The sequence below is a fragment of the Seriola dumerili genome, unplaced genomic scaffold (assembly GCF_002260705.1).
Source record: "Seriola dumerili isolate Sdu_G_001 unplaced genomic scaffold, Sdu_1.0 BDQW01000083.1, whole genome shotgun sequence".
NCBI classification, from domain to species: Eukaryota; Metazoa; Chordata; class Actinopteri; order Carangiformes; family Carangidae; genus Seriola; species Seriola dumerili.
The window spans coordinates 90105-118103 of record NW_019174338.1 but is presented as its reverse complement, the minus strand read 5'-3'; the positions used below and the strand labels follow the sequence as shown (position 1 = coordinate 118103).

The following is a 27999-nucleotide window of genomic DNA, read 5'->3' as shown; positions in this document are numbered from 1 at the left end:
GCGTTACAATTGATGTAGGCTAACACATCTCTAGCCTTTCCTCCGACACGGCACGAATGACAGAACACTGTGTGAGAAGAACCGGACTAATTAACGTAGCTACATTTCAAGGTAAGCCCGTTTATTTCATGTGTAACACTGGTGGCGATTTTGAAGGATGCGCTAGATGCGGCTGCTGCTCAGCATCAGCAGCGTGAACATCCGTGTGTCCACATGACCACAGCTGAAATGGATGTTTCCTCTGTTATCTGCAACATCTTTACCGATCAGTGCTGATGATTTGGTCACAGAGGCACCGCTTCTCTTCATCCTTTAATGATGTCTGTATAACAATCAAATGGCTAAAATGAACAAGAGGCTTCGTCAGCCGCATCTGGTTGCATTAATCCTTCACATGGACCTTGCTCTAATCCATGAGCATGTTCTGCCTCACAATACTGCGCTTTAGCAAAAATACTGTAGTTTATAGAGAAGCCGTAGACACCCACGTAGTCCGCAGTAGCATGTCATTGAAAACAAAGCAACAGTAGCTAATGTCATAATTATTAGAGGATATTGTAATGACTTCTTCGATGCAGTTATATTTCTGCGGATAGAATAAAATTGCCCGTGGTGAAAATCACAATTGTCATTCTCAATCACACAGTGTCCCTACCACGTGCCTTTGATTTTTTTTTTTTTACAGCCGAACTGCCCCCAAATCGCTTTTATCGATTAATGACAGACTACAGCATGTCTCCCTGTATTCCAGTGGAAGGTTTCCATACAGGGAGGGACCCAGAAGGGAGGGATGGAATACCATGCAGTCATCATGAGTCAAAACGATGTGTAATTGTGCCATCATATCCAACGTTTTAGTTTCGTTATGAACAGGCAGTCACATTTTAAAGCTTGAGCACTCGAAGATGCGCTCTGCGGTCTTGCATCAGCTTCCTGTAAGCCGCTGCATAGCCTGCACCACTGACGATGAACATTTGTGGTATTAATACGTGTCGACTGTACCGTCTCACTGGTTTTTTTTCCATAAATACAAAAGCACATTATGAATGTTGCGCTGCTGAAGCCAGACATCCACCCTGGCCAGACTCTGTGGGTTCCATGTGATGCAGGAGACACGCATGAGAGAAAGTTCATCGGGGGATTCCCAAACTGTGAAGCTTCAGACTCTTATGTGTTTGAAATTCTAAAGCTGTATAGAGCTTGAAGTTATTGTTTAATTTAACAGGAGTGTGTATCTGTTGGATTTAATGACCTGCAGATATACTGTGGTACAGCTGATATTATTTAAGACATAAAAATATTTGAATTATTATTAATAAAAATGATGATGATGACGATAAACCACAGTTGGAAATTCTGAAAATTACACCTACTCCTTCAATGAAAAAGTCATTATCCATTAATGTTATTATTATAATGTAAATATTTTTAATTTCAAAATTTTTACTGTTACTTTAAGTTGATTGAAAAGTCCATTCTAAGTGTGTGTGTGTGTGTGTGTTTGTGCACTGAAAGTTTCAAATTTCCACATCACACTTGACCCATTTTGTTGTTTGGCAGCATCCAGTGGTCGTAGTAATTATGACAGGGGCAAAGGGAAAAGAGTGGTGAAGTAGTATAAAGTGCGACAAAGTCCACATCAGGAGGAGGTTTGGGTGGATGGATGGGTCAACAAAACAGGAATATGACAGAGCAGAGCTGCGTTCAATTCCCTTGAAAAAGTGGCAGTTTATGTTGTTTCTATTATTATTATTTCTTTTATTATTAATTCATTATGTTTAGTTCTAAGTTAGTTAAGTTAGAAGTTTACAATGTTGATTAGTGCCATAATTTCTCGAGCAAATTTACATCCTCGATACCACTCGTTCATATTATTCCTGTCATTTCCTGTTTCCTCTGCTACATCTGTTGAAGCTGTGCTAAGCTAAACTATGCTAAGCTATCACTTCAAATGACTCTGAATCCCCATCTTCACCGGCAGTCAAGGTGAAGACTCAGGGAGACTTTCATTGTGTTACATGTCAGCCGGATAAAAGCTACTAGTTACTGGCCAGTAAGATGTTAGGGCAGCTATACAGCCAGGAGACTTTTAGCTTAGCTTAGCATACAGATGGGAAGAACAGATGAAACAAACAAGATACAACATATTAATAAATGAGCTTGTAGAGGTGCTGCTAGGTGGATTTTGTTACCTCTGGACAAATGATTCAAGCTGGCTGTTTCCCCCTACTCCGGTTCTTAATGCTAAGACTTTAATAAACACATATGAGTGTTATCAATCTTCTCATCCAAAAAATAATCATATTTTTTTAAATATCAAATTACTCGGTTATGTATCTCAATGGTGAGGATACTCTTTCTTGACATTTCAGAAGAGTCTCATAAGGCAAGTCATAGAACAAACGTGGTTCTGGTTAGGAGACAGACACTGTCCCTTTCCTGATACTACATTGGTAAAACTCTAGCTAGCAGATGTGTAGTAATAAAGGCTACCAATAAGCAGTCAATGGTGTTTATCATCTGGTTGCTGTGTACAGGTGTGAGCATATGGAAAAAAGAGCTATTAGATCATAGACTAAGTAAATCATCCCACACTACAGTGTGACACTTAAGTTTCAGTTTGACTGAACCGTGTTACTCATAAACATGAGCATTGCTTCATATTCAGGCTGCGGTGAAAACTATGAGTGCTCTTTTGTGATATTTCTATGCGAGTATGCAGACTTTTGTCATGGAAGTCACTCTCTGTATCTGCTCACTGCTGTGCAAATTTGAGCACATTGTATTCTAGTCCAGGTCTTATCACGAGTAAAGTCAGAGTGCATCTGTGTGTGTGTGTGTGTGGGCTGTCGGAGCAGTGACTCAGCATTTCTTGTCAAACCATATGAGACCTATCAGTCCTCTCATCAAAGGCTGAACCTTCTTTTCCCTTTGCCGTCACCACAAGATATTTACTGGTGCCTTGGGCCTTGTGACTTAATCTGTCAACACGGCTGTATTACACTGATCTCAGTCTCAGTCTTCTGTGATGTACAATGTGAAATCACAAGGTGTACCTAATGTAGAACATATATTTCTCTTAGGCAACACAGTGATAGCATAGTGTAGAACTATGCAGTTTAATTTGAAGAGATTATCTGACTCTGTTGTGCAAGTGACGGCTGAGTTATTGAACTTTTGAGACATAAGATTTTCGTTTTGTCTGCCAAGTAAGTTGCTCATGTCTTTTGCAGTTCAACCAGCTGGGTTCAAAAGTCTTCCATTAGCCTCATCCACTATTTTATAAATAAGCAAGACCCTCTGCAGTCCTATTAGTAGTATTTTGTCTGGACCCCCTAATATTTCAAAAACATGACATGACCTTAATGACCTCTCTAATTTTGAATGAGAACCAAAATCCAAAATAAAAGTTTATTACAGCTACTGAAAGAGTGAAGGGAGAAACAGACTCCACCTCTGTGGCTGTTGATTGACACTGCAAAGGTATAAGTTCTATTATAACTAACTTTGTGATGTCACAACAAAGCGGTCCCCGCTCACAACCATGCCTCAAGACCGGCTCAGAGCCTGCTCTCTTCTGATTGGCTCGCCAACCTGTTGTTACCAGAGCTCCAGAGAAAACCCTGAGAGAGGAGATGTAAAACTACACTGGGATGGTTTTTGGTTGGTAAAACCACAAACATATTTTCTGATAAATCAACACAAACCAGAAAAAGTACAAAACATGAGACCTTTAAAAAATCGAATGTTGTTTATTTGATTTCTATTTTAAGCGGCCTTTAACAAACACCATTTCCCATGAGCCCTAAACAATCACAGGCAAGTCAAGGGGTAAGACGGTGGAGCTAGTTCATCATGTTTGTAATAACAGCAGGGCACAGAGGTGTGAACTATGTAGAGGTTTATTATCAGCAGGGACAAAAGACTTTAGACAAGAACGTTGGAGAATTTTATGGATATGTATGAAACCAAATGTAGTTGTTCCCGCACTGCTGAGCTGGTAAATTTTCATGGGAGGTTTAGTTTTTAAAGGTCCCATATTTTACATTTTTTGTGGTTTTATTTCAAGTGTTGATATCCATAAGAAGATATTTGTGGTTTTAAGAACAAAAAACCATCATAATGTAGTTTTACATCTCCTCTCTCAGGCTTCTCTCTAGAGCTCTAGTAACAACAGGCCTTTATACAAGATGGGACCTTTAATACTGTCCTCATCTAGACCTTTGGAGATGACAAATGGAGAGTCACACCACTTGTCACTCACAGAACAAATATAAACAACATTTTAGGGTCTATACTGCTATTATTTTTATCTTGTGAGGAAGAGGGAAGTTGAGTTCCTAGACAGTTTATGACATAGTCCCACATCCTCTTTTGAGATTTAGCCGACAGAACCAGATAAACTATGTAGCATTGAGATCAGGATTTATCTGATTGCACTTTTACATGTATTCCAGTCCACATTTGTTCATTTTTTTTTCTTTTTTTGATCATATGTTGACATGTTGGTCACTTTTAATGGCCTTTCATAGTTTTCCTTCAGTTTGTTGCTCATGGTGACACACTAATATTCTTTGTCTCCCTTCTTGTGATTAACAATACACATATTCATACAGTAGTTTCCATCCTGCACCCTTTTACCCGCCATCATTCCTTGAAAGGCAGACCCATTGCAGCGGCTAAGTGCAGCTTCAGGCGGTACACATATACACGAGCACTCTCAGCAGCTTTCTAGTTTTCATCTCACATGTATGCTTCCTTCTGAACAAGTTTCCTGTTAGTCTATGCTAACATGTCTGAAATCTAAACCCCCCCCCCATTGGCTTGCTCTCTAGGTCATTTTTTCCAGTTGATTTCACCACCAACAGGAGGCAGCAAGGTCACATGTGCTGGCATGTCTGTGAGATGTAGGGCAAGAGGTTGATGTATGTATGACTGTGTGTGTGTGTCTATATCAGATGCATACGACATTTTGTTTTGGACACGTGTGTATGTGTGCTATTTCACTTCATCCAACACAGAGCATGTGACACACACCAGCATTCGGCCTTTATTGAAATAAATCATTGTTACTCTGTGCACAAACTCGGCTTTGTTGCATAGTTGTAATAATGACTTCAATGCATTATATGATCTTCAGTTTACAGTTCATGTAGAAAATTAGCCTACTTATCCAACCACATTCAAATAGCTGCAACCACTTTGTTTGTCTAATGCATAATTACAAAGTACAATACAATACAAAATACAAATAGGTCTATACATGGTTGGATTGCTTAAGTGCCCAGGGGCCACTGGGCCCGTACTAATGCCCCCTTTCCTCCTACTCTCTGTTAATTGTTGGCTGGACCGCAACAACAGGACCCTATAAACGCCAATGTCTGTGACTGATTGACTGACTGACCATGGTGTAACTTTAGTGATCAAACTGTGGGAGTTTCCCCATCGGCAGCTGCTCCTTCAAAATGAATTGGCGCAAACAAACAGTGTTGCCAACTAAGCGCTTTTTTTGCTAGATTTACCAACTTTTTAAAGTTGTTCAATGACTTTTTTTTTTTCCAAAAAGCATGTAGCTTCAAATCTAGCGACTTTTTGGACAACGTAAACAGTTACAGTATACTGTTAACTCATATTGCTCAAACCTATTACATGTCCCTGTTGATGTGCAGGTTCATCATTTGCCCAAGTCCACTAAGGTCCACTCAGAGCATTTGTGCTGGTGCTTTTGAGAACCTTAAAGGTCTGGGGCTCTGGGCCAGTTGTGGTTGGTAATCCAGCCTATAGGGTCCATAGAAACACTATTTTCACACATTTTGTACATTAATTGAAACTACACTAACCCTAACCCCTAACCCTTAATTGGGAAAAAAAAATAATAATAATGAGAAAAACATATTTGTTAGTTGTAGCCCCAGATATACTGTATAATATATTCTAATGTTTTTTATGCCTCCCTGCCAGTGACAGCCAGCACCTTGGCATTATGTTTTCGGGTTGTTCATCCGTGTGTCCCATTCTCGTGAATGCAATATCTCACTAATGCCTTAAGGAAATGTCTTCAAAATAGGCACAAACATTCATTAGGACTCAAGATTGAAATGATTAGATTTTGGTGGGCAAATGTCGAAGGTCAAGGTTACTGTGACCTCACAAAACATGTTGTTGGCCATAATTCATGAATTCATATCCTAATTATGACACAATTTAACAAAAATGTCTAATACGATAAAATGATAAAGTGATGACAGTTTATACCCAAATGGTCAAAGGTCGAATTCTCTGTGACAACTTAATGTTCTGGTAAATCATTCCTGGACGTTGTTCAACCTGTAACTCAGGAAGGGGAGATTGAGACTGCAACTTAACCTGGTTGGCGGAGGCATACAACCTACCCTGTCTGGAAAACAGTTCAAAATTATTAGCACATAATGCAAATTAACTTGAAGGTGTAGTTCAAATGGTGGTAGAATAGAGTTCAGCCAGAGTATCTGTACTCCTGTCCCCTTCTGTTCCTGTCCTCACTGTCATTCTGTTGTTGTGGAATCGTAAAAGCGGACAGATAAAAGCGGATGAACAGCAGAGCTGACAATAGAGATAATTCACTGCCAGAGAGGTGAGGGGTAAATGAGCAGTGCTGTCTGTTGCCTGTGGGGCTAGTTGGTGTTTGCTCTCTAAGCTGCAGCCAAGCATACATTATTGGGTCAGTGCCTACTTTGTCCCCTCCCATTAATTCCCCACAGTGACAGTGAGGCCCTGGAGGTAAGATGGGTGACTACTGTACTGGGTGGACTGGAACTGGCCAAATCAACAGTTAGGAACTTGCCTGGGTGCCAGTATACTAGATATGTATTGCAGTAGTTCCCATGCATGTATCCTAATGAATTCTAGCACCAGCATAGTGTTGTTTTTGAAAAGTATTTTTAGATTTAGTCTTAGTCGTAGTCCTAAAATCAAAAGTCCATGTTACCTTTTTATTCTTAGTATGTTTTTAGTCGAGTTTAGTAGTTTTAGTTGATGAAAATACTTTAACTTTACCTTTAGTCATTAGATGATTAGTCATAAACAATGTGAAGATTTTAGTGTAGTTTTAGTTAAGACCAAACATTATGGCGAACCTTCTGACTAAAAAGGCTTCATCTGAGCATTTAAGTTCAACTTCAGCAAACTGCTTTCAAATAACATTTCATCCAATTGATTTAAGGCCTAAAAATTAAAATGAAAATAAGCCACAAAATGACAGATTCTTTGATTAAGAATACAGCTTTGCAGAGAGGGTGTCTAGTCTGATGTTTTTAATTCTAGCAATACTTCCAGACACGAAAGAGGATAAAACAGTGAAGTCTGGAAAGATGCAATGTCAGCAAATCTTTTACAATATATCAGTCATTGCTATGATTTTAACTTTATGTTTGATAGCACAAAGCCTGGGAATGCCTTTGTGTAAAGAAAGCCACAAACATTGCCACACCACTCCTCTACTTATTACAGTAAACACACTGTAATAAAAAACCTATAGCAAACAATGTCACATGCTGGTACCACATAAGGAAATGATTTCATTATATAGCTGCAAGCTAGTAGTGAGAAAGATTAGTAGACTCAAGGAGCACAAGGCAGATGGATGTGTAGCCTGAGTTTGAGTATCTTTTTTTTCTGGGTTGAGCGAGGTCAAGTGCTCCACTGACCGAGACGAGCTACTTGCAGCAGCAGTCTGATGCCCTCCTAGTGAGGATCAGTCTGTTAGTCTGGTTATGATGGTTTCACCTTCTGTCACTATTTCTGCCTGCTTCACGCAGTTTTTAATAGTGGTTCTACTTTCAGCTGTCAGCAGTTACTATAAGTCTGTAAAATGCAAAGCAGGCTACCCCTTCCAATGCATCATTGTACACAGTAAGAACAAGTTGTTTTCGCCATATCAAACACAATTTGTTGCTCTGCAACATTTTCATAACTATCCATTTCACCTCACTGTGGCACGGACTAATAAGCGAGTGATAAATTGTGATAAGGGCTGTGTCTGAAACCACTCTCCTTCATATTTACTATGCAGTGCATTGTTTACACTCTGTAACTGAAGTGTCTGAGATCAGAGTGTAAAATGCATCCACAGAATAGTGCCCTCTCTAACAACACTGCTAATCCCACCAAGTAATGCATATTATTTTGCGGATGTGAAGGTTATAAAGTTGGAAAAATATCTTTGAAGCAGAAGTTGGTGAATATTATGGACAAAATTCAATTACGATGATGTAAGAACCTTTATATAAGTAGCTCATAGGACAGGGGTCGGCAAGTAAGTATGGCCTGGGGCCAGTTTTTTTCTAATCCATTAGATGACGGACCAAAACATAATCAAGAGCTACATTTGACTGATTTACTGAACTGTTGTTATTTTTTTCGTACCACACATTGTGTGTCAGCTATTTCAGAGGTTTCTCAAGCAAGCAACATAACCTTTGGAACTTCCTGTTAGAACTTTTCAGAATAAAAGCTCACAATAGCGTGAATTTAAGAACCTTAACTAAACAAAAACTAAACTAAAGAGAAAAAAAAGAAGTTTGTGACGCTTTTATTTTGTAGGCAAAATCGCTAAAGATGACGTTTCTTTGGGAAACTGTTGCCATGATGATCTGTTTTAGCACCAGGCCCTATGCACTAACTAAATGTACACTGTAAAAAAAATTCTGTAATTTAACAGAATTTTTACTGTTTTACTGTTTTAATTTTTACAGACTTTTCCTGTATTTTTAAAATACATGAAAATATTGATAAAATTAGACTGTGATTTTACATGTCAAATGTAAAATAACATGAAAACACCGTAACTGTGAATAACCATAAAATTTCCATTTTTTTAAAAGAAAATTACGTTTTTTTTTTCACATAAAAATACTGTTAAAATACATTTGCAAATTTATCATAATTTCACAAGTATTTCTTTGTTATTTAAGAGATTAAACTGTTAAATTCAAGTTTAATACTGTAAAAAGATTAGAAAATGAGATAAAATTACTGACAATTAACATTAAAAGAAGTATTTGTTCTGTAATTTTATTGAGATTTGTTTGTTTGAATTTTTCACAACAAAAATGTTGAATAAATGTATTTTTGTTAATGTATAACATGTATAAGCAGTGGTAAACTGTATAAAAACTATATGAAAATATAGTTTTTATCATTGACATTTTTCAGATTTTTCCCCCATTATACAGGTTGTAATAAATATATGCATTTTAAATTTGAGTACACACCCTGGACAGAAAGGCGCCTTATTCAAATATTAAAGTTCGAATCTTTGCCGTCCAATCAGAGCATTGCACTCAGCTCCGCCTCCTCAAGCTCTGGGACAGTTGCGTGTGTGAGCTATGCTACACTCTCTGCTCTCCTCCAAAAGTCCGTCGGCTAACTTGCTCCTCCAGAACTTTCTGTCTTCGGCTGCCAGGGAAAGGTGGAATCAAGTTTAACAAGGTAAATATTTTTTTATGAGTGGAATTATTTAAATTATGTTGTTTACGTGAAATTATGTAGATTATGTGTTTTCAATTGCTACTAGCTAATGTTGCTAGTGAAGGGCAAATTGATAAGCATTTTAGCTGTGTCCAGATACGTTACCATTAGGCTAACGTTAGCTCTAAGGTAACTTACAGCTGGTTCTGTCGTTGGTTGTTAGGTTCATAGACTGTAACATTATCATCCAGTCTGTGGACAATCTTTTTTTTTCTCCAACATTTGGCGGCCACAGTTGCTGCAGAGGTTGAAATTTGCCGTGGTAGTGCAATGTTATGCTTGCGGCTATTACAGACTCCCGCTTTTTTCTCCTCTTTGAAGTGACATCACCAACTTGTTTAATTTTCACAATCTTTTTGGTCATTAAAGTATTACATCCAACTTTTCCCTTGTATGTATTTTTCGTTGATGTTTTTAGTAGTGTAAGATAGTGTTATATAACCAAAGGTCTTTGGGTTTTTACCAAAACAGGCTAAGATATTGTTAATAAAATACTTTTTTTTAACATGAAAGGTATGTTTCTCGCCCAAAAGGATGCTGGGATAGGCTCCAGCCCCCCGCGACCCTACTAGAGGATAAGCGGTAGAAAATGGATGGATGGATGGATGGAAAGGCATGTTAAATATACAAGAAATCTATATAAAATTACATGTAAAAACCAAAAGTTAACAGTAGATTGTTGCAATTTTAAATCCTCTACTGAGGTTTTCAACAGTTTTTTGACATTTTTTGAAAGAGAAATCAAATGTTTTTATGTGTGGTATATCATTTTATTACATCAAATATGAATTAATATACAAGTTTTTTATGTAAAATTATGTAATAAAAACCAATAAATAACAGTACCTTTCTGCAATTTTAAGCCTTATTATTTGTGTTATAACAATGTTATTTATAGGTAATTTCATTGTTTTTATACAGGTAAATGGTCTTTATTAAACATTAAAAAGCCCCAAAAATACGGAAAATCTCATGTAAAATTAAAGCTATAAACTGTATTTTAATTTCTGTATTTTCATGAGATAGTTATTTTCCGTTATTTTTACAGTATTTTTCTGGTGCCCCAGCTGCCGAATATTACCGTTCTTTTTTATTTATTTATTTATTTTTTTTACAGTGTAACTGATCAACTGACATGTATTTATGTTCTATAGTTCTAACGATGTCATAGCACCATTGTACCTGAGGGCATCTCTAAGGTGGCCCCCAAACTGATAAGTAATCCTCTCCCAGTAGTGAAACATCTCGGTACTAATTTTCTTTCAAAATGAGCCACAAATCCACATGTAGAAGTGCAGAATGAGGTGAATAAAGCTGAGTACAGAGGGAGACTAAGAGTTCTCCAACTGGTATCAAGACTGCGATTATCTTCTCTCTACAAACAATGGACAGTTTTTTTTTTTACATTAGTCTCAAAACATGCTCAGGGTGAATGAGGCCAAATACACAATGGCACTGTAGCTTAATTTAGGGATGTATGTTTTTCACATTTGAGGTTCAAAGAGCTAGTTCCTGGACTCACATCAGTACAAACAGGGTTAGTTCTCACAGCTGACTCAATGAATCACAGCTCCACTCCTGTCTCAGTATTTGTCCTGTACAGTTTCACCAGATTGATATTCTGCCGCAGCAAATACTATTTTCTTTCTAGTAAAAATATGTCACTCCAGTGGAGTGACATCTCATACAAACACTGGTATCTTTGAGTAAGATTGACAGTGAGACCTTTTTCTTAGATGTACAATAACCACATGAGAGACTTCCTCTTGATACTTCAAAAGCCTTTGTGTACCAGAGAGGAGGAAATACTCCCCAGTCCAAGGTAAATAAGTTTCTGCTGTGAACATAAAAGGCCCAGTAGGTAGGATAAAGCCCATTGCTTATTAATATCACAGCTCCCCACTCTGATCTCACTTTGAAAACAGACATTAAAAGGCAAGATATAGAATTAGATAGAAATGAAATAAGAAAAAACAACCCTGAGAACTTTTTCCGGATCTGGATTTGTTTGATTCATAAGCAATTATGGATAGACAAACAAACAGTAGGACATGAGGGTATTACCTCACCACAGTGCATTGTTAACAAAGTGCCCTGGTTCAACTTTTAAGACACTCCCACCTCTGGTCGTCTCATTGTCACCTGATCATGATTCACTGAGCTTCCCCTACCAACAAGTCCTCCAACCTGAACAACAAATACAGGTTGCTTGCTTCAACCCTCTGACACGACTCATAGTGGTGTGTTTCCTGAAGTAGCGCCCCTACAGCGACAGGCATACTGGACCTTAGTTGTCATGATTACAATAATAAACACCCACCCTACCTACCTTCATCGCCATGGTTACTATAATAATGGTCATGGCTTGGTTAGGTTTGGTCATGGATAATAGAAACAACATAAAAGGCTACTTTCACATGGGAGTTGAGGACCGTTCTCCTGTGTGTTATTCCTGATGTGGTCTTTGTCACTCTATATACTACGTCACCGCTCTTCTCCTTTTGCTCCTGTCGTAATTACTACAGGCGCTAGATATTGCCTAACAACAAAATGTAACTATGGGTCATAATAACCTGCTGCACAGACGACCTATGGGCTCGTTCTTTACTGGAGGACTGTCTCTCCCTACCCTGCCTCTCAGGATGGCTTATAAAACCCACTCACAATGTCTCACCTCACAAATTCCTTTAACTCTATAGAATTCGCAGGAGAAGTCACCTCCTGGATCAGAGCACCAAGGACAGGAAAACTTAATTTGGTCTTCCATCAACATATCAAAACATTTTAATTGGATTTTATGCTCTGGCTTCCCTCCCAAACCTTATTATTATTCCTCCCTAACATGAGCAATCAGTTGAACAGACAAAAGCTCACAGTGGCATGTTGTTCAGCAAACAGCTTTGCTTGTCAGAACCTTCTGGTACTCTGTGCTCAGTGATGTTCATGCAGGATAATGAGCTTGCCACCAGCCATTTGACATACTACTTTTTAATTCAGTGGTAAAAATTGAAAAATTATTTGAATGAAAAGTACAGTGAGCAAGTGTTTCACTGTGCACAAAAGAAAGCCCACCAGAAGAGCATTGCAGTAGTCGAGGCGAGAGTTGACCATGGCCTGGACCAAGAGCTGGGTGGTGTACTACGTAAAGTAAGGCCTGATTTCTCTGCTGTTGTATAGAGAAAAAGTGGCACAACCAAGAGACAGATGCAACGTGGTCAGAGAAGGAGAGCTGGTCATCAAACATTACACCCAGCTTTCTTGTAACCTTAGTTGGGGTAAGGGATGAAGAGACAATTTTGATATCAATATTGTGATGAAGAGAGTGATTGGCCGGGATGACTAGAACGTCAGTCTTGATATGGCTTGGAGGAGGTTTGTGTGAATGGGATCCAGCGTACATGTAGTAGGTACTGGTCAGAAGTTCTGACATATCGTTCTCAGTGAGAGGGGCGAATGACAAAAAAGTTGTTTCATTCATGCCCTTAATCAGCAGAGACTAGTCGTATCCGGGAGGTTCAGAGAACTGGTGGCTGATGGCCACCACCTTTTCAGCGAAGAAGGAGGCAAAGATATCGGCTGAGAGGTTTGTGCCTGGGAGGGGTGGTGGAGGATTGAGTAAGGTTTTAAAGGTTGGAAAATGTTTTCAGTGGTACTGCTGATCTTATCGTTGTAAAATGCAGTTTTGGCAGCACTGATGTTGGGATAAGACGGAGGCTAGGAGTGACTGATAGGCCATGAGGTCAGCAGGGTCCCTGGTTTTGCGCCATTTTTCTTCTCATCAGCTCTGAGATTGGTACGCAGTGGTACCAGGTCTTTTTTTTTTTTTCCCCCACATTAATCGTTAGGTTGAATATAAATTGATAGCGATAATACCTCCAGTGGGAGGCAGCAAAGCTCCAGAATCGGTGAAGTGGATTACGGGGGGGGGGGGGGGGTTTGGGCCCCCCCCCCCCCCCCGCGGGGCCCCCCGGGGGGGGGGGGGCGCCGGCCCCCCCCCCCCCGCCTGCAGGACTCCACTGAGGGGGCGTGTGAATGTGCTGACGTGCTGCCTCAGCACTGGACTATAAGAGGCTTTGGGAGACGGGCTAAGGACCTAGCATGGACACCGCTTTCTGACTCTCCATCTTTATTTTATGCTGTCTCTCTTACACCATCTCTCTTTCATTTTTATTGGAATGAAGGTAGGAAGCTAAATATAGTATATTCATAATTTGATTTATTTTATATATATTTAGAGCATTGTGTTCATGATAAAGATGATTTTTTAATGGGCAATTATATAAATTGGAGTTACCAAATAATATAATTTTATTTTCTAAAGCATGAATGTTGCTGTGAATGAGTTTGCTGTATGTAATTAAAGTAGGAGCTATTGTTGTATACAGATAAGATTAGAAAATGTTGGTAAAGTGCAATAAAGAGCTACTTTAGAAGCACTGGTTTTGCACATTATGGACACACAAAGCAGGCTGGTGCAACCTAGTTTTGTAGGGGTGTCCCTCAGTCCACATCATGTATTGGGTTTGTAATATAATGTACAAAGTTTCCTTGTGTAATATCTGTTTTAAGAGTTTTCAAAAGTTGTTATAGAGTTTAAAAAATTTCTCCTCATTCTGTTTGAAATACTTCTGTGTAGCAGTGGGTAACCAGTTGAGCTGCTGGACTGTCAGATGTGTTCAGCAGCTAACATGTCTACCTGTGAGTCAGTTATTGAAATACTATTTTAACTTTTTCAACTTCTTTAAATTATTAACATGTCGAATATTAAGGTCAGGTTGTGTGAGGCAAACATTTCCATGATTTCTATCAATGGATAACAGAGGGTCCTCCAACATTACATCACACTCATCTCACACACACACTTAAATGAACATACAATGCATTTTTCTGTTGAGTGCAGATTAACTGTTAAGATTAAGTAAATTATTCTGCTTCTGTGTCAGCCTCTAGTTACTGTTAGCAGATGGCAACAGAATATAGAATAACAGAGTCTCTACTTTAGTATTATCAGTGTTTAGCAGCATCACTTTGTACATTTAACTGTGCATCAATATGATTTCAACAAGTGAGCTATAAAAATAAACCATGTGGACAGTGCTCACCACACTTTCAGGTGCAATAATGAGTCAATTATGCATTTATAAAGTGCTGTTAGTGCATTGTGGTCGTCATCTGAGAAATGTGGATATTATGTCTCAAACTGCACTAATTAATCAACTGAAAAACAGCTTGATTTGCACATTGTTTTTATGGTTGTTTTAATGAAAGCTGTGATCTGTGTCTGTGCTTGCTGGAGCAGAGAGTGCTTGTTATGCTTCATTACCCCCTTGTGTGTGTGTGTCTGTATGTAATTTGTTGTTTTATAGGTTGTGTATTCCAGCCTCTGTGTTTATGTGCAACTTCTGCTAATACTAATTTCTTTGTAGATTGTGTTGTGTAATTAGAAATGTTTGAATAGACTGAGTCTGTCCCTGCACACAGCATGAAGCTGCATCCATTTTCTCATCTCTGCACACAAGACATCAGGACTGATTTAAAGCCCATGTCAGGGTGTTTATATGTGTTTTCTTGCCCTTGCATCCACACGTAGCAAAAACACAATATTAGACCGCAGCCAAGGTAACAGCAGGCCACAGTTTCAGTTGTCTAGACATCAAAAATCGACTGTTTTGTTGACTGTAATTTGAGGATCCAATTGTTCGGTCTCACTGAGTGTTTGATTCAGATTCACTGTAAAAGCTTGAGTGCCTTATTTAAAGGGATTGCTTCGTATACCTTTATTTATTTTCTCTGTCTTTGCTCTTCACAGGATGGCATTTTTCTACATCACTATAAAGCCATCTTTCCCACCTTTACAACCGTGTACAGAGAGGTAAACAGAAGCACCTGAAGAGCCTTACGAAATATTCAACACTGTGGACACATGGAGACAAGCTTGCCAAAGCCCTGACCACTACAAATTCACCTCGAGCCTCAGCTGATTCACATTTACTCCTTTTTTCCTACGCTGTGGTTGTAAACATATCACTCTGTCTCCCCAGTTCAAAGACTTCCCACATTTATCCTCCCTCTGTGCCACAGGACCCTCACAGTGCCCCTCAGAGGGGCAATGCCAGTCTTGCTTAATGCCGACGCCTCCTTTAGCTCCAAGCAGGAGCTCCTGGACCTACAGGAGTGCCCTCTCAGTGGGGGTCCCTCTCTGGACACCCCCAGTCCCGTGGACTCCCAGACAGACAGCCCCATAGGCTCAGGCCCCAGAAGCCCCAGCAGTCCTGGAGCTGATGGCCCCATTCGGCCTCCCATTTTCACTGGGGCTTCCACACTCCCCGGGCAGCTATATGGTGTGGAAGCAAGACCTCATGCAGAGCCTCCCATGGGGTTAAAGCTGATCCCCACTGACTTGGATCAGCTATGTGGCTGGGGGGCTCTGACACCCAAAGCTATTCAAGTTTTCAACACCCCTCGCTGGGTGCTGTTCTTCCTTTGTGTGGCCTCTTTCCTCCAGGGGATGATAATCAATGGCTTCATTAACACGGTGGTCACCTCCATTGAGAGGCGTTTCGACCTGCGCAGCTACCAGGCCGGACTCATCGCCAGTTCCTATGACATCGCCGCCTGCGTCTGCCTAGCCTTCGTCAGTTACTTTGGCGGGACGGGGCACAAGCCCCGCTGGCTGGGATGGGGGGTCCTGATCATGGCACTGGGTTCCCTGGTGTTTGCCTTGCCTCACTTCACCACACCCCCCTACCAGGTCAGCCTGCCCGAGCGAACAGGAATGTGCTCTGCCAACCGTACCAGCCCGTGCCAGGACAAGGAGGGCGGGGGATTGTCCAGCTATCGTTTTGTTTTCATGCTGGGCCAGTTTCTGCATGGTGTTGGAGCTACGCCTCTCTACACACTAGGGGTCACATACCTGGATGAGAACGTCAAGTCCAACTATGCGCCAGTTTACATAGGTAAGTCACATCAGTAATCCATTATTACAGCATGTTTTTCTTGGGTTTTGAAGAAATAACAGCAATAATGACTTTGTGTTATGTTTCTTTTACTTAAATTGTAACAATCTAGTTCTTTGGCCACTTTTTTTACACTTGCATATTAGTTTGTATTTCTTTCTGCCACAAAATATAAAATACCTCAAGCAGATTTCCTCAGCTGCAGCTACACCACAGAAGAGAAACTCCTGGCTGTCTGGTTAATGTGTTCTCTGCATGCCAGCTTCTGCACTACTTATGTTCCGCTACTGTGTCTCTGTGATTTTAATATTTGAAATAATAGTTAAATGATAATATGTCTTTTGAAAAACACCAACAGAGCAGGTGGTTGTGCTTTAGATAAACAGTCTAGATATCTTGATACAGTATGTCCTTGTTTGACCTAACGATATTTGATTTAGTGACATTAGAAAGTATTTGCAGTTAATTGATTAGTCGCTGACTAATGTTCTGGTGATTGACTAATCGATTGACTAGAGAAAAAAACAAAAACATCAGGATTAGGTTATTTTTTTCCAATTGTTCAGCCCTCTATTGACCTCACAATGGTGTTGTTAAACAAACTGTCTCATTGACCAGTGGGGCAAAGGGTTTGAAATTATTACCTCAGTGCTTAATATTGTCAGCTGCTCACTGCTGAGACACAAACGACTGGTTTAGGTCATACAGTAAGAGAAGGGAGTCGTGTCAGCTCATATTGGCAGCTGGGCAATGAAGAGGAGCCACTGACTGCTAATTGTTTTGAACATACTTTGATTGCATTGAATAATGGGAATATATGCAAATAGCAGGCCTCGGAAAAAACCTCCAACTGCATCTTTTATTATACTAATTACATTCAAACATATCTGCTGTCTGTATACATATGTGCATATGAATGGGGATTTTTTTTTGTTGTTGTTCAAGCATGAGCACACAAAAGCCAACATGTCTTGTCACAAACCGTGAGTTGACACACTGACCCATAAACTGACTGTTACAGTTACAGGTTTTCAACACCAGCCGTCTGCTGTGTTGCGTGAATTGAATGTGTGCTACTGCTGTGACACGTTCCCTCTTGGATCAGATAAAGTGTCTCCCTACCGACACTGTGTAATGACTCCAATTAGCAGCAACTATCCAGAACAGACTCACAGAATCGTTGTTATCTCTTTTATTGAGAACTGGATACAGATGAAGGAGCTTATTGGGTAGATGTGAGAAAATGGCCTCATATACACAGATGCTGCCTCTCTCTTTAACTGTCACCAACTTATCATCTCTGATGTTATAATTGTGTTGCCATCATCAGAGATGAAGTGCTGGCCCTGTAATTTTGACCCTCTTAGACCCCTGTCATCACCCATCTTCACACTTAACCATTCACTCTGAACAGCTATAGCTCGAAACATCCCTGAAGTGTGACTTGGCTCCTTTACGCATTTCAAATAGCAGCAGAGAACAGTAGAAATGCTCTCACCAAAACACACAGACAAACATGCACACACAGTTTCTCACTTCAAGCTTCTTTTTTTCTCATGAAACGTGAGCTTTGTAGATACAGAGACCAATAAAGAACAATGGGGCCTTTTTAACCTGTAGGACAGGAAGAGGTAAGTAGGAAACAGGAAGTAGGAAGTAGCCTGTACTGTAGTCACTGTACTGACACACCCATGGCCTGTCTCTGTGGTCTCTCTCCCTCTTTCTCTCTCTCTCTCCATCCTCCCCAGGAATCTTCTACACTGCAGCCATTGTGGGTCCGGCAGCAGGCTACCTGCTGGGAGGATACTTCCTCAACATCTACACCGAGATCCACCTAACGTGAGTCTGCTGTGGATGGCAGAATGGACAAAGATAGAGGAAACTACAGTATTATACAATCAAGGGCGTAGGTTTGGTCTCAACATTGGTAGGGACACAACAACCCTGCCACCCATCCAAAAAAAAAAAGATAATACAGATCAAGGACTAAAGAAAGGAAATCAGGAAATTACTTCTTCAAGGAAAAGAGAATAAAAACAATGTTTTTGCATTTTTGCATCTAACATAAACATTTTTATATTCAGTATTCCTACCAGTACCAAAGTGAAGTACAAAACATGTTGGGAAGGACAAATTGAAGTTATGTGTGCCGTGCACTTCAGGAAAAAGAGGACAGGGAGTCATCTGAAATACTACATTTTCACCCTTGCTTGGCAGCACTCAGCACATAACTTACCGCACACTGAACTACTCTCGCCTTCACCAGTATTTACACATGACATGAGCCTCCAGGTAGTCCCTGCCCTTTCAGCCAATTAAAATGCGCCTAAATCGGTCATCTTGGAGACGTAGCCTCTGGGAGCGCACATGAGAATTATCTAATGACTTCACTACAAACAGTGAGTTCACTCAAATATTGGCAGGGACATGTCTGTACTGTCCACATGCAAACCTACTCCCATGAATACAATAGAAGAGGCTAGAATAGAAGAAACTAGTGTGTGCTAGCAAAGAGTAGGACTGTGTCCGAAATTGCCCTGTTTACTCTACAGGATGGTGCACTACATTTACTCCCCGGCACAGTTTTTTACTTCCCTGCTAACAATGCAGTGCACTGCATTTTATAGATATAAAAACAAACAGTTATGCAGCTCTACAGCCGTCAGTGATAATGCAAAATGACCATGTCCAAAATCTCAATTTTCTGCTCACTATTGAGTAAACCATTTAGTGTTCTTTATATATTGAAGGACAGAATTCAGAGTTCTGCACAGGTCCAATTTTGCAAAACTGCATGTGCCCCCTACCTGCACAGCTCAGTACCTGTAACCCGCAGTTATCTCTGAATCAAATCCGGACCTGACCTAACGGTTAATTAAATATAGGATACATAGGAAGCAGTTGCTCACTTTAGTTTGCCATTTTGTAGTGCTGTCTGAATGCATAGTGAAAATTATTATACGCTTTATATTTACCCTTTCATTGTATCCCACAATGCATCATGAAAGGTAGTGTCCAACCAATGCTCACTCACCAAGCAATATATGCCATCATCCTCTAGGTAGGACTCCCTGGATGGTGAGTAGGGAATAGTGAATGAGTGAGTTCGGACTTCGGACACAACAGGTGTACATACTTTTTTGTTTCATTGTGTGTGTGTGTCGTTTTGGAGGACATTATACAGTGCGTAAATTTACAAATGTAGTGACCTATATAGTAAGTGGGGGGGTTATTTCAGACTGTGTGTAACAGATGTATGTAGAATAATTGTTGTCAACATCTGTAAAAATAATTCAAACAATGTTTGTGTGTGTTGTCACAGGACAGAGATGACTCCAGAGAACCCTCTGTGGGTCGGGGCTTGGTGGATCGGCTTCCTTGCAGGAGGAGCAGCAGCTCTACTGGTAGCATTCCCCATCCTGGGCTACCCACGACAGCTACCGGGTACTACACACACACACACACACACACACACACACACACACACACACAAATGGAGGGGTAAAATTTGTGCAGTAATGTCCAGCCTCACCAACCTCACTGTTTACTCTTCCTCTGCCTCTTCTTGCAGGCTCTCAGGAGTATGTGGCCATGCGGGTGTCTGAGGCCCACCAGCTGAAGGACGGGAGCCACACCACAGCCTCAGACCCTCAGTTTGGCAAATCAGTCAAAGACATGCCAAGGTAAAGTAGTGCACCTTCTCCCATAACGAGAGGGCAGCAGAGGCGTTGTTCTGGATATGGTATAGATGGGTTTTTGAGTGACATCATCCTGAGATGTGTGGGTACAGGGGGTTAGAAAAACACACCAGAACGAGTGGGAACATCAACACAAGGAGTTGTTTTTTTGCCATAAATTGCATCCTTAATAGATGGAAAATATTCAGTATCCTAACAAGGAAACCTGGGTGTTAGCTTAGAGTGCAGAATTAGATATTAGCATCTAGTAATCTGGTCAGAGCCCTGGTTTTAATAAGGTGGTGGATAGTTGTAAAAGAAACAGGTGAGGAAGAAACACCTGTTTTAAAGTAACACTTTAGAGCTCACGCTGTTATTGTGTTTTTGTGGATATAAAATTAATATTGCAAAAGTAAATGGCCTGCACGTATATAGCGCTTTTCTCATCTTAGCAACCACTCACAGCACTTTACACTACAAGGAACATTAACCCCTTCACACACCGATGTTACAGTGGAGCTGAGTTCCTTGCCCTCGGACACTTCGACAGGAAGAGCCGGGAATCAAACCACTTACTTTCTGATTAGTGGACGACTGACTCTACCTACTGAGCCACAGCCAAAACCTTATCAGGTTCCATGATCAACGTGTTGGTGATCAGTTATATGTGTTTAAAGTTAAGGTTTTTTACAAGAGGATGTATGAGCTTTAAATAGCTTAAATATCAGCAGGCTAATTAAGTGTTTGTTTTGTTTCCCCACAAAGTCTTTTGGATATTACATGAACATTAAAATTCTTCATTTATATGAACAGATGTAAACTTTAAAGTGTAATGTTGCTATGGATTCAGGGAGTTACGCTGTTGGCTTTGTTTACATTTTGGAAAATTAAGTACGCAAATCATTCGCAAATTAGCGGCACTAGTTTCCTATGTACCATTAGACGTACACATGACGTCAATGAATTACTTTGGTTCTACAGAAAGAGAGAGTCTGTTTTTCTATGATTTCTAAGCAGATTTATGAACGATTATTTGTAATAGACATTGGAGGTAAGAAAGTCTTAGTCACACTGTATCTAAAAATATGTGTGTCGTGTCTGCATGTTCAGATTTGAGTCGTGACGGATTTTTTTTTATAATAATAGGTTAGAAAGTTGTCGCTCTTATTATCCTCCATGAGCTGCGCATCACTGCCACTGCTGCAACTGCTAATCATGTTGATGAGCCGGCCAGACAATAACTAACTGTCAAACAGCTAAAGTTGTTTCCCTTCTCTCTCACACGGTACCTTTACCTCATGTCTCTCCCTCTAAACCTCCTTTACAGTTTGAAAACTTCTGGAATATTGCCAGACTTTCCTGATGGTACAAAGTGTTCCCCAAATTATAACAACCAACACAAATCAATTTTTACCTGCCCACTTAAAGAAAAAGTGGGCTACTGCTAGCTGCTGCCATTTCTCACTCAGATTTATGTTAGCTAGCTGGAGCCAACAGATGTCTTTGAATGTGAGGTGTGAGGTGAGAAGGTTTTGAAAATGTGAGGATGAGTGCAGCATAGAAATTCACATGTTAAACTTAACTAGAAATCCTTAGTTGTAACCAGCGTCCAGCGAGTCGCTCCATTTCTAAATACAGAAAATGTTCATATGTAAGCTACTGTGACATTGCGATGATGGTGTGCGTCTCCTCGGCTGTGTGTAAAGTGGAAACCTGACTGTTATGAATGAACACACACATATACATTGCTCTTTTCGGATAACGGCGATCTTTCCATCAGTAGATTTGAATATAAAGGAAACAAATGTCACATTCGTAGAGAAGCGTCACTGCACGCTGCATGTCAGTGTGAGTGGCAGCAGTCTACAACTCTGTTTACTACGAGATCAAGCAACCACAGTGTGATGTCATCTCTGCCGCACCGGGGGATTACAGAGACGGCACCTTATGTAACATGATGATATATCTCTAGTGATCTAGTGCGGTGTTTATCTGTACTGTATTAGAAACGTCTCCAGGCTGCTGGGATTAGAGTGGACTGGTTTAATTAAAAAGGAAGCAAATGTTTATTCAGTTACGTGCACACACTGCCCCTTACTCTTCTTCTCTCTCTCTCTCTCTCTCTCCAGGTCTGTGCTGCTCCTCTTGAAGAATCCCACTTTCCTGTTCCTGTGTTTGGCTGGAGCGACTGAGGCCACCCTCATCGCTGGCATGTCCACCTTTGGTCCAAAGTTCCTGGAGTCACAGTTCAGTCTCAGTGCATCAGAGGCTGCTACATGGTTCGGTAAGGTGATGAATAAAGAAGTAAAACAGGGGTCTCCAGCAGGTGCCTCCTGGGGCTCACCCAAACTCTCTGAGAATATAGTCTGTACACACCGTGGATGCATAGTACAAACTTTAAGCAACACAACTTACACTCAGTAAATCTCCTCCAAATGCAACTAAATCAAATACACAGACGTACTCACCACTCTAAACTAAACGCTTTCCAGGAAACCAGAAATATGTTGCCGTGGATTAAGCTGAGTTAAGCTGTGGGCTTCAACTTGAGCCACATTTTTTTTAGCCAATGTTTGTTTACATTTTGGGAAATGAAGTGTACCGAATGAACTATTTTAAGTTCCAGTTTGTTATGTACCATGAGTGTACAGACAACTATCACTGGATTATTCACTATTCACCATTATTCAAATTCTTTTTTCTCTGATTTCTAAGCAGATTTCTGGACGTTTATTTGCAGTGGTGTNTGAATGAACTATTTTAAGTTCCAGTTTGTTATGTACCGTGGGTGTACAGACAACTATCACTGGATTATTCACTAAGGAGTTTCTTTTTTCTCTGATTTCTAAGCAGATTTCTGGACGTTTATTTGCAGTGGTGTTGTCAAGTCTGTGTGTTCAGGTTTGACTGAATCATGACGCAGATTTTTGTCTGATGACCCCCCCCTCACCCCCAGGATACATGGTGGTTCCTGCAGGAGGTGGTGGCACCTTCCTGGGCGGCTACATTGTGAAGAGACTGAACCTGCGCTGTCGAGGTATCATCCGCTTCTGCATGATGTGTGCGATGGTCAGCCTGGTCGCCATCTTCATCTTTCTCATCCACTGCCCCAACGTGCCAATGGCTGGGGTCACAGCACCGTACCAGTCCAGTCTGATGGAGAAACGCCAACTGGACCAGTACAAACACCTGTACGACAAGCCCAGCGAGCTGCACCTCTGGAACAGGTGCAGTGTTCACGTTGGCTACTCATTCTGATTTAGTTGAGATGTGATTAGTCTTTTTACTCAAATGTACACCAGCTTTAGTCACAGTTTATTCATTTGACTAGTGTTCATTTTAGTCTTGTTTTATTTATTTTATATTTATTCTCCTGATTAATTTCTTTCATGTCTTGTAAGAAATAAAAAGTTACAGGAGTTGTTCTATAGCAGGAAGGAAGTGGAAAAGTTTCACTTTTAGGTAGTGGACTCCGACTAATGACGTCCTTCTTTGTCACCTCTCTCCCCTGTCTGTTTGCTGTTGCTGCTTCACTCTCATTCTCCAACGTTTGCTCCCTCCGTCCCTCCCTCTCATGTCCGTCCCTCCTTCCCCTCGTGTCTGCAGCTCGTCTTTAGAGGAGAACCTGACAGTGGGCTGTAACGCAGGCTGTAGCTGTGTCAGAGAGCTGTATAACCCGGTGTGCGGGGCAGACGGTGTCATGTATTACTCCCCCTGCCACGCTGGCTGCAGCTCCATCAACCACACCGAACGCTCCACCGGCAAACAGGTACAGTATACATACACACACACACACACACACACACAGTGCTCGTGTCACTTTACTCTGACTAGAGGGAAATCAGATGAGATTAACCAGGATCTGAGGGAAAGCCTCTATATAGAGGTTACACAATTGATTTAGAAAATTTTCCCTCTCATTTGCTCAAGCTTTCCCTCTTGCAGATGTGAGGCATCATGGTTGCTCTGAAATACATATATGTTTATTGGAAAACATACACATCGCTGAACATAAGATGTTAACAAGCAGTAATGTAAGCAAATGAACCCAATTCAGTTACAGTCATTTACATCATCAGTGTATTGTAGTATAATACAATATATAATATAGTACAATACATGTTGTATCAGTGTAATGACCCTTGAAGTTATGATATGGAATAGGATGAATATGAATTTACAAGTAGGTTGAGTTGTTTTCATTATGTGAACTAATGACCTCATTATCATAACAATCTTTGTATGTATATGTTACACTGTGTGTGTGTGTGTGTGTGTGTGTGCTTTCAGGTGTACTCTGGATGTAGCTGTGTGGTGGGGAATGTGTCGTGGGGTGAGGAGGGCTTTGCTCTCGCAGGGAAGTGTGGCAGCTCCTGCCACCACATGCCGGCCTTCCTCTCCTTCCTCTTCATCATCATCTCCTTCACCTTCCTCTGTAGCATCCCAGCGCTCACTGCCACACTCAGGTGGGTGGCTACAGTGAGAGAGTGGGGAAAAAACAAAACAGATGCTTGTAGTGTAGATTCTGGGAGAAGACAGCGTTGTTAAGTTTGTTCATTGAGCTAACAGTAAAAATATTTCCTTCTGACTGTGTTAAGTTATTTAATTTAATAGTTATTTATTAATATAAATATATAAAATGACTAATTTGGTGACTATCGTATTTATAAAATCCCACTGCTCAATGCTTGATATTTATGAGACATTTAAATATTATTAGTAGAGATGAGGAGTATTCTTATCCAACCTGCTGGATACATAAGAAATCATCAATCATTCTTTTTTTAAAAAAGAAAAGAAAAGTGGAAATTATGAAAATGCCAACTTTAATCTCCGTTCCTGCCACTGTGGTCGCAGATGAATGAAAAATGTAATTGCGTGCTGTAACAGAGATACATGCTGCGAGATTTATTGCCACAGTTGATCTCCTCTCATTAATGAGTCCAACAGATGATGCGGTGCCTGTGACAGGAAGACGCAGGGAGTCTTATCATAGCACTGTCAAGACAAACTGTGCAACTGAGGAATAGAGAAAACAAAAAGTGTCTGATTGTGTTAAAATGACGTTTGAGATTCAGTGTGCCTGCCCGTCTGACCGACACTGTGCTGTGTAGGTGTGTGCCAGACAGCCAGAGATCCTTTGGACTCGGCATCCAGTGGATTGTTGTGCGCACACTTGGTAAGCCAACTGCATTCTTTCATTAGGTTTACCTGTAGCGTCTGAATCAGTGCTTCATTGTCTCCGCACAGATGCCACGATTTTGTCCAATCTGTGCTGCTGTTTTCCTCACAGGTGGTATTCCAGGACCCATAGCGTTTGGCTCTGTGATTGACATCTCCTGCTTACTGTGGCAAGATCAGTGTGGTGAGCAGGGCTCCTGCTACCTCTATCAGAACTCAGCCATGAGCCAGTACACGCTAGTAGCTGGTATCATTTATAAGGTAAAACTAACACACGGGTTAACAGGTAATTTACTGCAGTCTCACATGCAATCTCCAGAGGTTCATCAGACGGTGAAGTCCTACAGGCTGTGTGCATTTCTCTGTGGAGTCAGCGCTTTGATGCTTTCACAGTATTAATATAGAACCTCGACCTGCTTTATAATGAACCCTCACGTTACACAGTATGGGACTTTATACCATAATATCTCAAAGTATAGTTCTGAGGTCTTACTCCTTTCACTTTTAAAAAGTAAAAGAGACAAAGCATGATGAATTTAAGATGGTGCAATTTAATTTAAACATTAAAGGGGAATTCCACCAATTTCACCCATCAAAGTCTGTGAGGAAAGAGTTGTATAAAGCCTTTAATGTTTCCAGAGGGAGCTGATAAATGTCCTCAAGTGATTTCACCTGAGTCAGCGTTGGTTGGGTCTAAAGGAGACAGACCTCCTGTAAAAAGCCTATAGGTCGTCTGTGCAGCAGCTTATTATGTCCCATAGTTCAATTTATTGTCAGGCAACATCTAGTAACCGTAGTAATTATGACAGGAGCAGAGGAAGGATGGGTGCATCAACCGAAACAGGATGTAGGAGATCAGTGTCTGATTTCCTGTCTGAAACCAGCAGTTTATGTTCTTTCACATCCTTAAACACCCTTAACCATGTTGTTATTATTGTAACCATGACAACGAAGATCATCTAAGGAAGGAAGTACTTATTTTAAGGAAGTACTTATTTTAACCCAGTCCACAATCTTTTCCTAAATATAACCAAACCATGCCTGTTGCATAAGTGTTTATAATTGTTACCATGGGGACAAAGGTCCAGTACGCCACTGTCGGTACAATCCATGTGTCTATTATTGTAAACATGACAACCAAGGTCCAGTTGTGCTATTTCAGAGGACACTCCTATGGGTCGTATCAGAGGGTTGAAACAAATGACCGATATAGTTTTTCAGATCGGAGGACTTGTTGGTCTAAAAGCTACAAGTTTGAAAAGTAAAAAATCCTGGGGTGTGGAGTTAGAGAGAAAGAAAGACCAGATCTCTGTAGCCCCCTCCTCATCACTGCACAGCTGAAACAGAACTGTCAGCAGTTGTTGAACTGTCAAAGCTCTGTCAAAGCATTTTGTATCTTCACAAGTCTTTGTCCAGACCAGCCCTAAAGAGACTAAAGAGGCTTCATCCTTTTCCCTTTTACACATGGATCATGACAAGCTTCCCCAGTGAAGTAGAGTAACTCCCACATTTGAGTAACTTCTCAGTATCGGCCACACATTCACAAACTTTTGAAGTAGTTGAAAGTGAAATGATTTTCTCTGAAGCTACAAAAAAAATATAACCAGACTTAGACAAACATCCCATAATGCAACACTCGCTGTTGGAGACAGTGTTACACCTGGACATTCGAAAATATTATGTGTTGATGTGAGATGTCATTTCCAGAGAAAAACGTAGTGGAGAAGCCTGTTGTCTGTCTCTGTATGCAACACTAATCGCCTCCTGCCTCTTGCTTCATACATAACAAACATGAGTGGTATTTATCTTCTTCATGTTTTCTCCCTCTTTTTCAGGTTTTGGGGACAATCTTTTTCCTGTTAGCCAGCATCCTATACCAGCCTCCTCCTGAGTCACCTCAAAGCAGCTGTGAGAGCACCGACCATGGAGCGGGAAACATGGGCGACCTGCCCGTCAAAGACCTGCCTGAAGACGGTGTCATCGTCAACCTGCACGCCAGGTTATGACGTCTGACACAAACTAACTGAGTTTTTATCTGATTGTATGTGTGTGTTTGTGTAGGTGTTGCTTAATGCACAGTGTGTGAGTGTGTGAGCGTGTGAGTGTGTGTGTGTGTGTGTGTGTGTGTGTGTGTGTGTGTGTGTGGTGATGGGGGTGGGGGTGGGGAGGTGCTTCCTTTACACCAACAGCCTTCTATCAGCCATAATGACACCAGCCCCCAACATACATACACACGTGTAGATGTGAACACTTGCAATCACTCAAATCGACAAAATGACTACGGACAGACACACACACACACACACACACACACACACACACACACACACACACACACATTACTACTACTTTTTATAGTACACAATGACTTCTAACATGCTGCTTTCTTGGAACAAAACCCTGCTGTGACTGCATGTGTGTGCATGTGTGTGCGTATCTGAGTGTTTGATTGACAGGGCAGTACCACACAATTTTTTATGTAAACGGCAGCATTTCTACAGATATCTCTAAACTACGTTAAATCAGTTCAAATGACGTTTTTCGAATGTGAGTCTAATGACATTACTGTTTTTGTACTGTCATTACATCATATGTCATCGTCCTTTAGAAGCCAGTGAAACGGCTGAGACCGATGTGGGGTATATTATATGCCATACGTATGAAGCATTTATGGATGT

The 27999-nt window shown here is 40.7% G+C and overlaps 1 protein-coding gene across 2 annotated transcripts; it reads left to right on the top strand.

Annotated features, from left to right (window-relative positions):
• Window positions 1–30: 30 nt before the first annotated feature.
• Window positions 31–27432, top strand: slco4a1 (solute carrier organic anion transporter family member 4A1). Of its 2 annotated transcripts, none has more exons than XM_022744657.1 (12): window positions 31–111; window positions 15317–16463; window positions 18212–18302; window positions 19786–19907; window positions 20035–20146; window positions 22270–22424; window positions 23097–23367; window positions 23747–23909; window positions 24431–24606; window positions 25255–25319; window positions 25434–25582; window positions 27157–27432. In XM_022744657.1, exons 2-12 carry the CDS (start codon window positions 15617–15619, stop codon window positions 27325–27327), a joined length of 2322 nt encoding a protein of 773 aa, XP_022600378.1. In that variant the 5' UTR covers window positions 31–111; window positions 15317–15616; the 3' UTR covers window positions 27328–27432. The 2 variants fall into 2 exon arrangements, with proteins under 2 accessions (XP_022600378.1, XP_022600377.1); XM_022744656.1 differs by lacking the exon at window positions 31–111 and adding an exon at window positions 13650–13688.
• Window positions 27433–27999: the final 567 nt, after the last annotated feature.

Excerpts from the sequence above, each read along its gene's own strand:
- slco4a1 (XM_022744657.1), top strand. The coding sequence starts at position 15,617 with ATGCCAGTCTTGCTTAATGCCGACGCCTCCTTTAGCTCCAAGCAGGAG. Across the intron at positions 22,425-23,096 it reads AGAGGCTGCTACATGGTTCG|GATACATGGTGGTTCCTGCA; the intron begins GTAAGGTGATGA and ends CCTCACCCCCAG. Across the intron at positions 25,583-27,156 it reads TAGCTGGTATCATTTATAAG|GTTTTGGGGACAATCTTTTT; the intron begins GTAAAACTAACA and ends CCTCTTTTTCAG.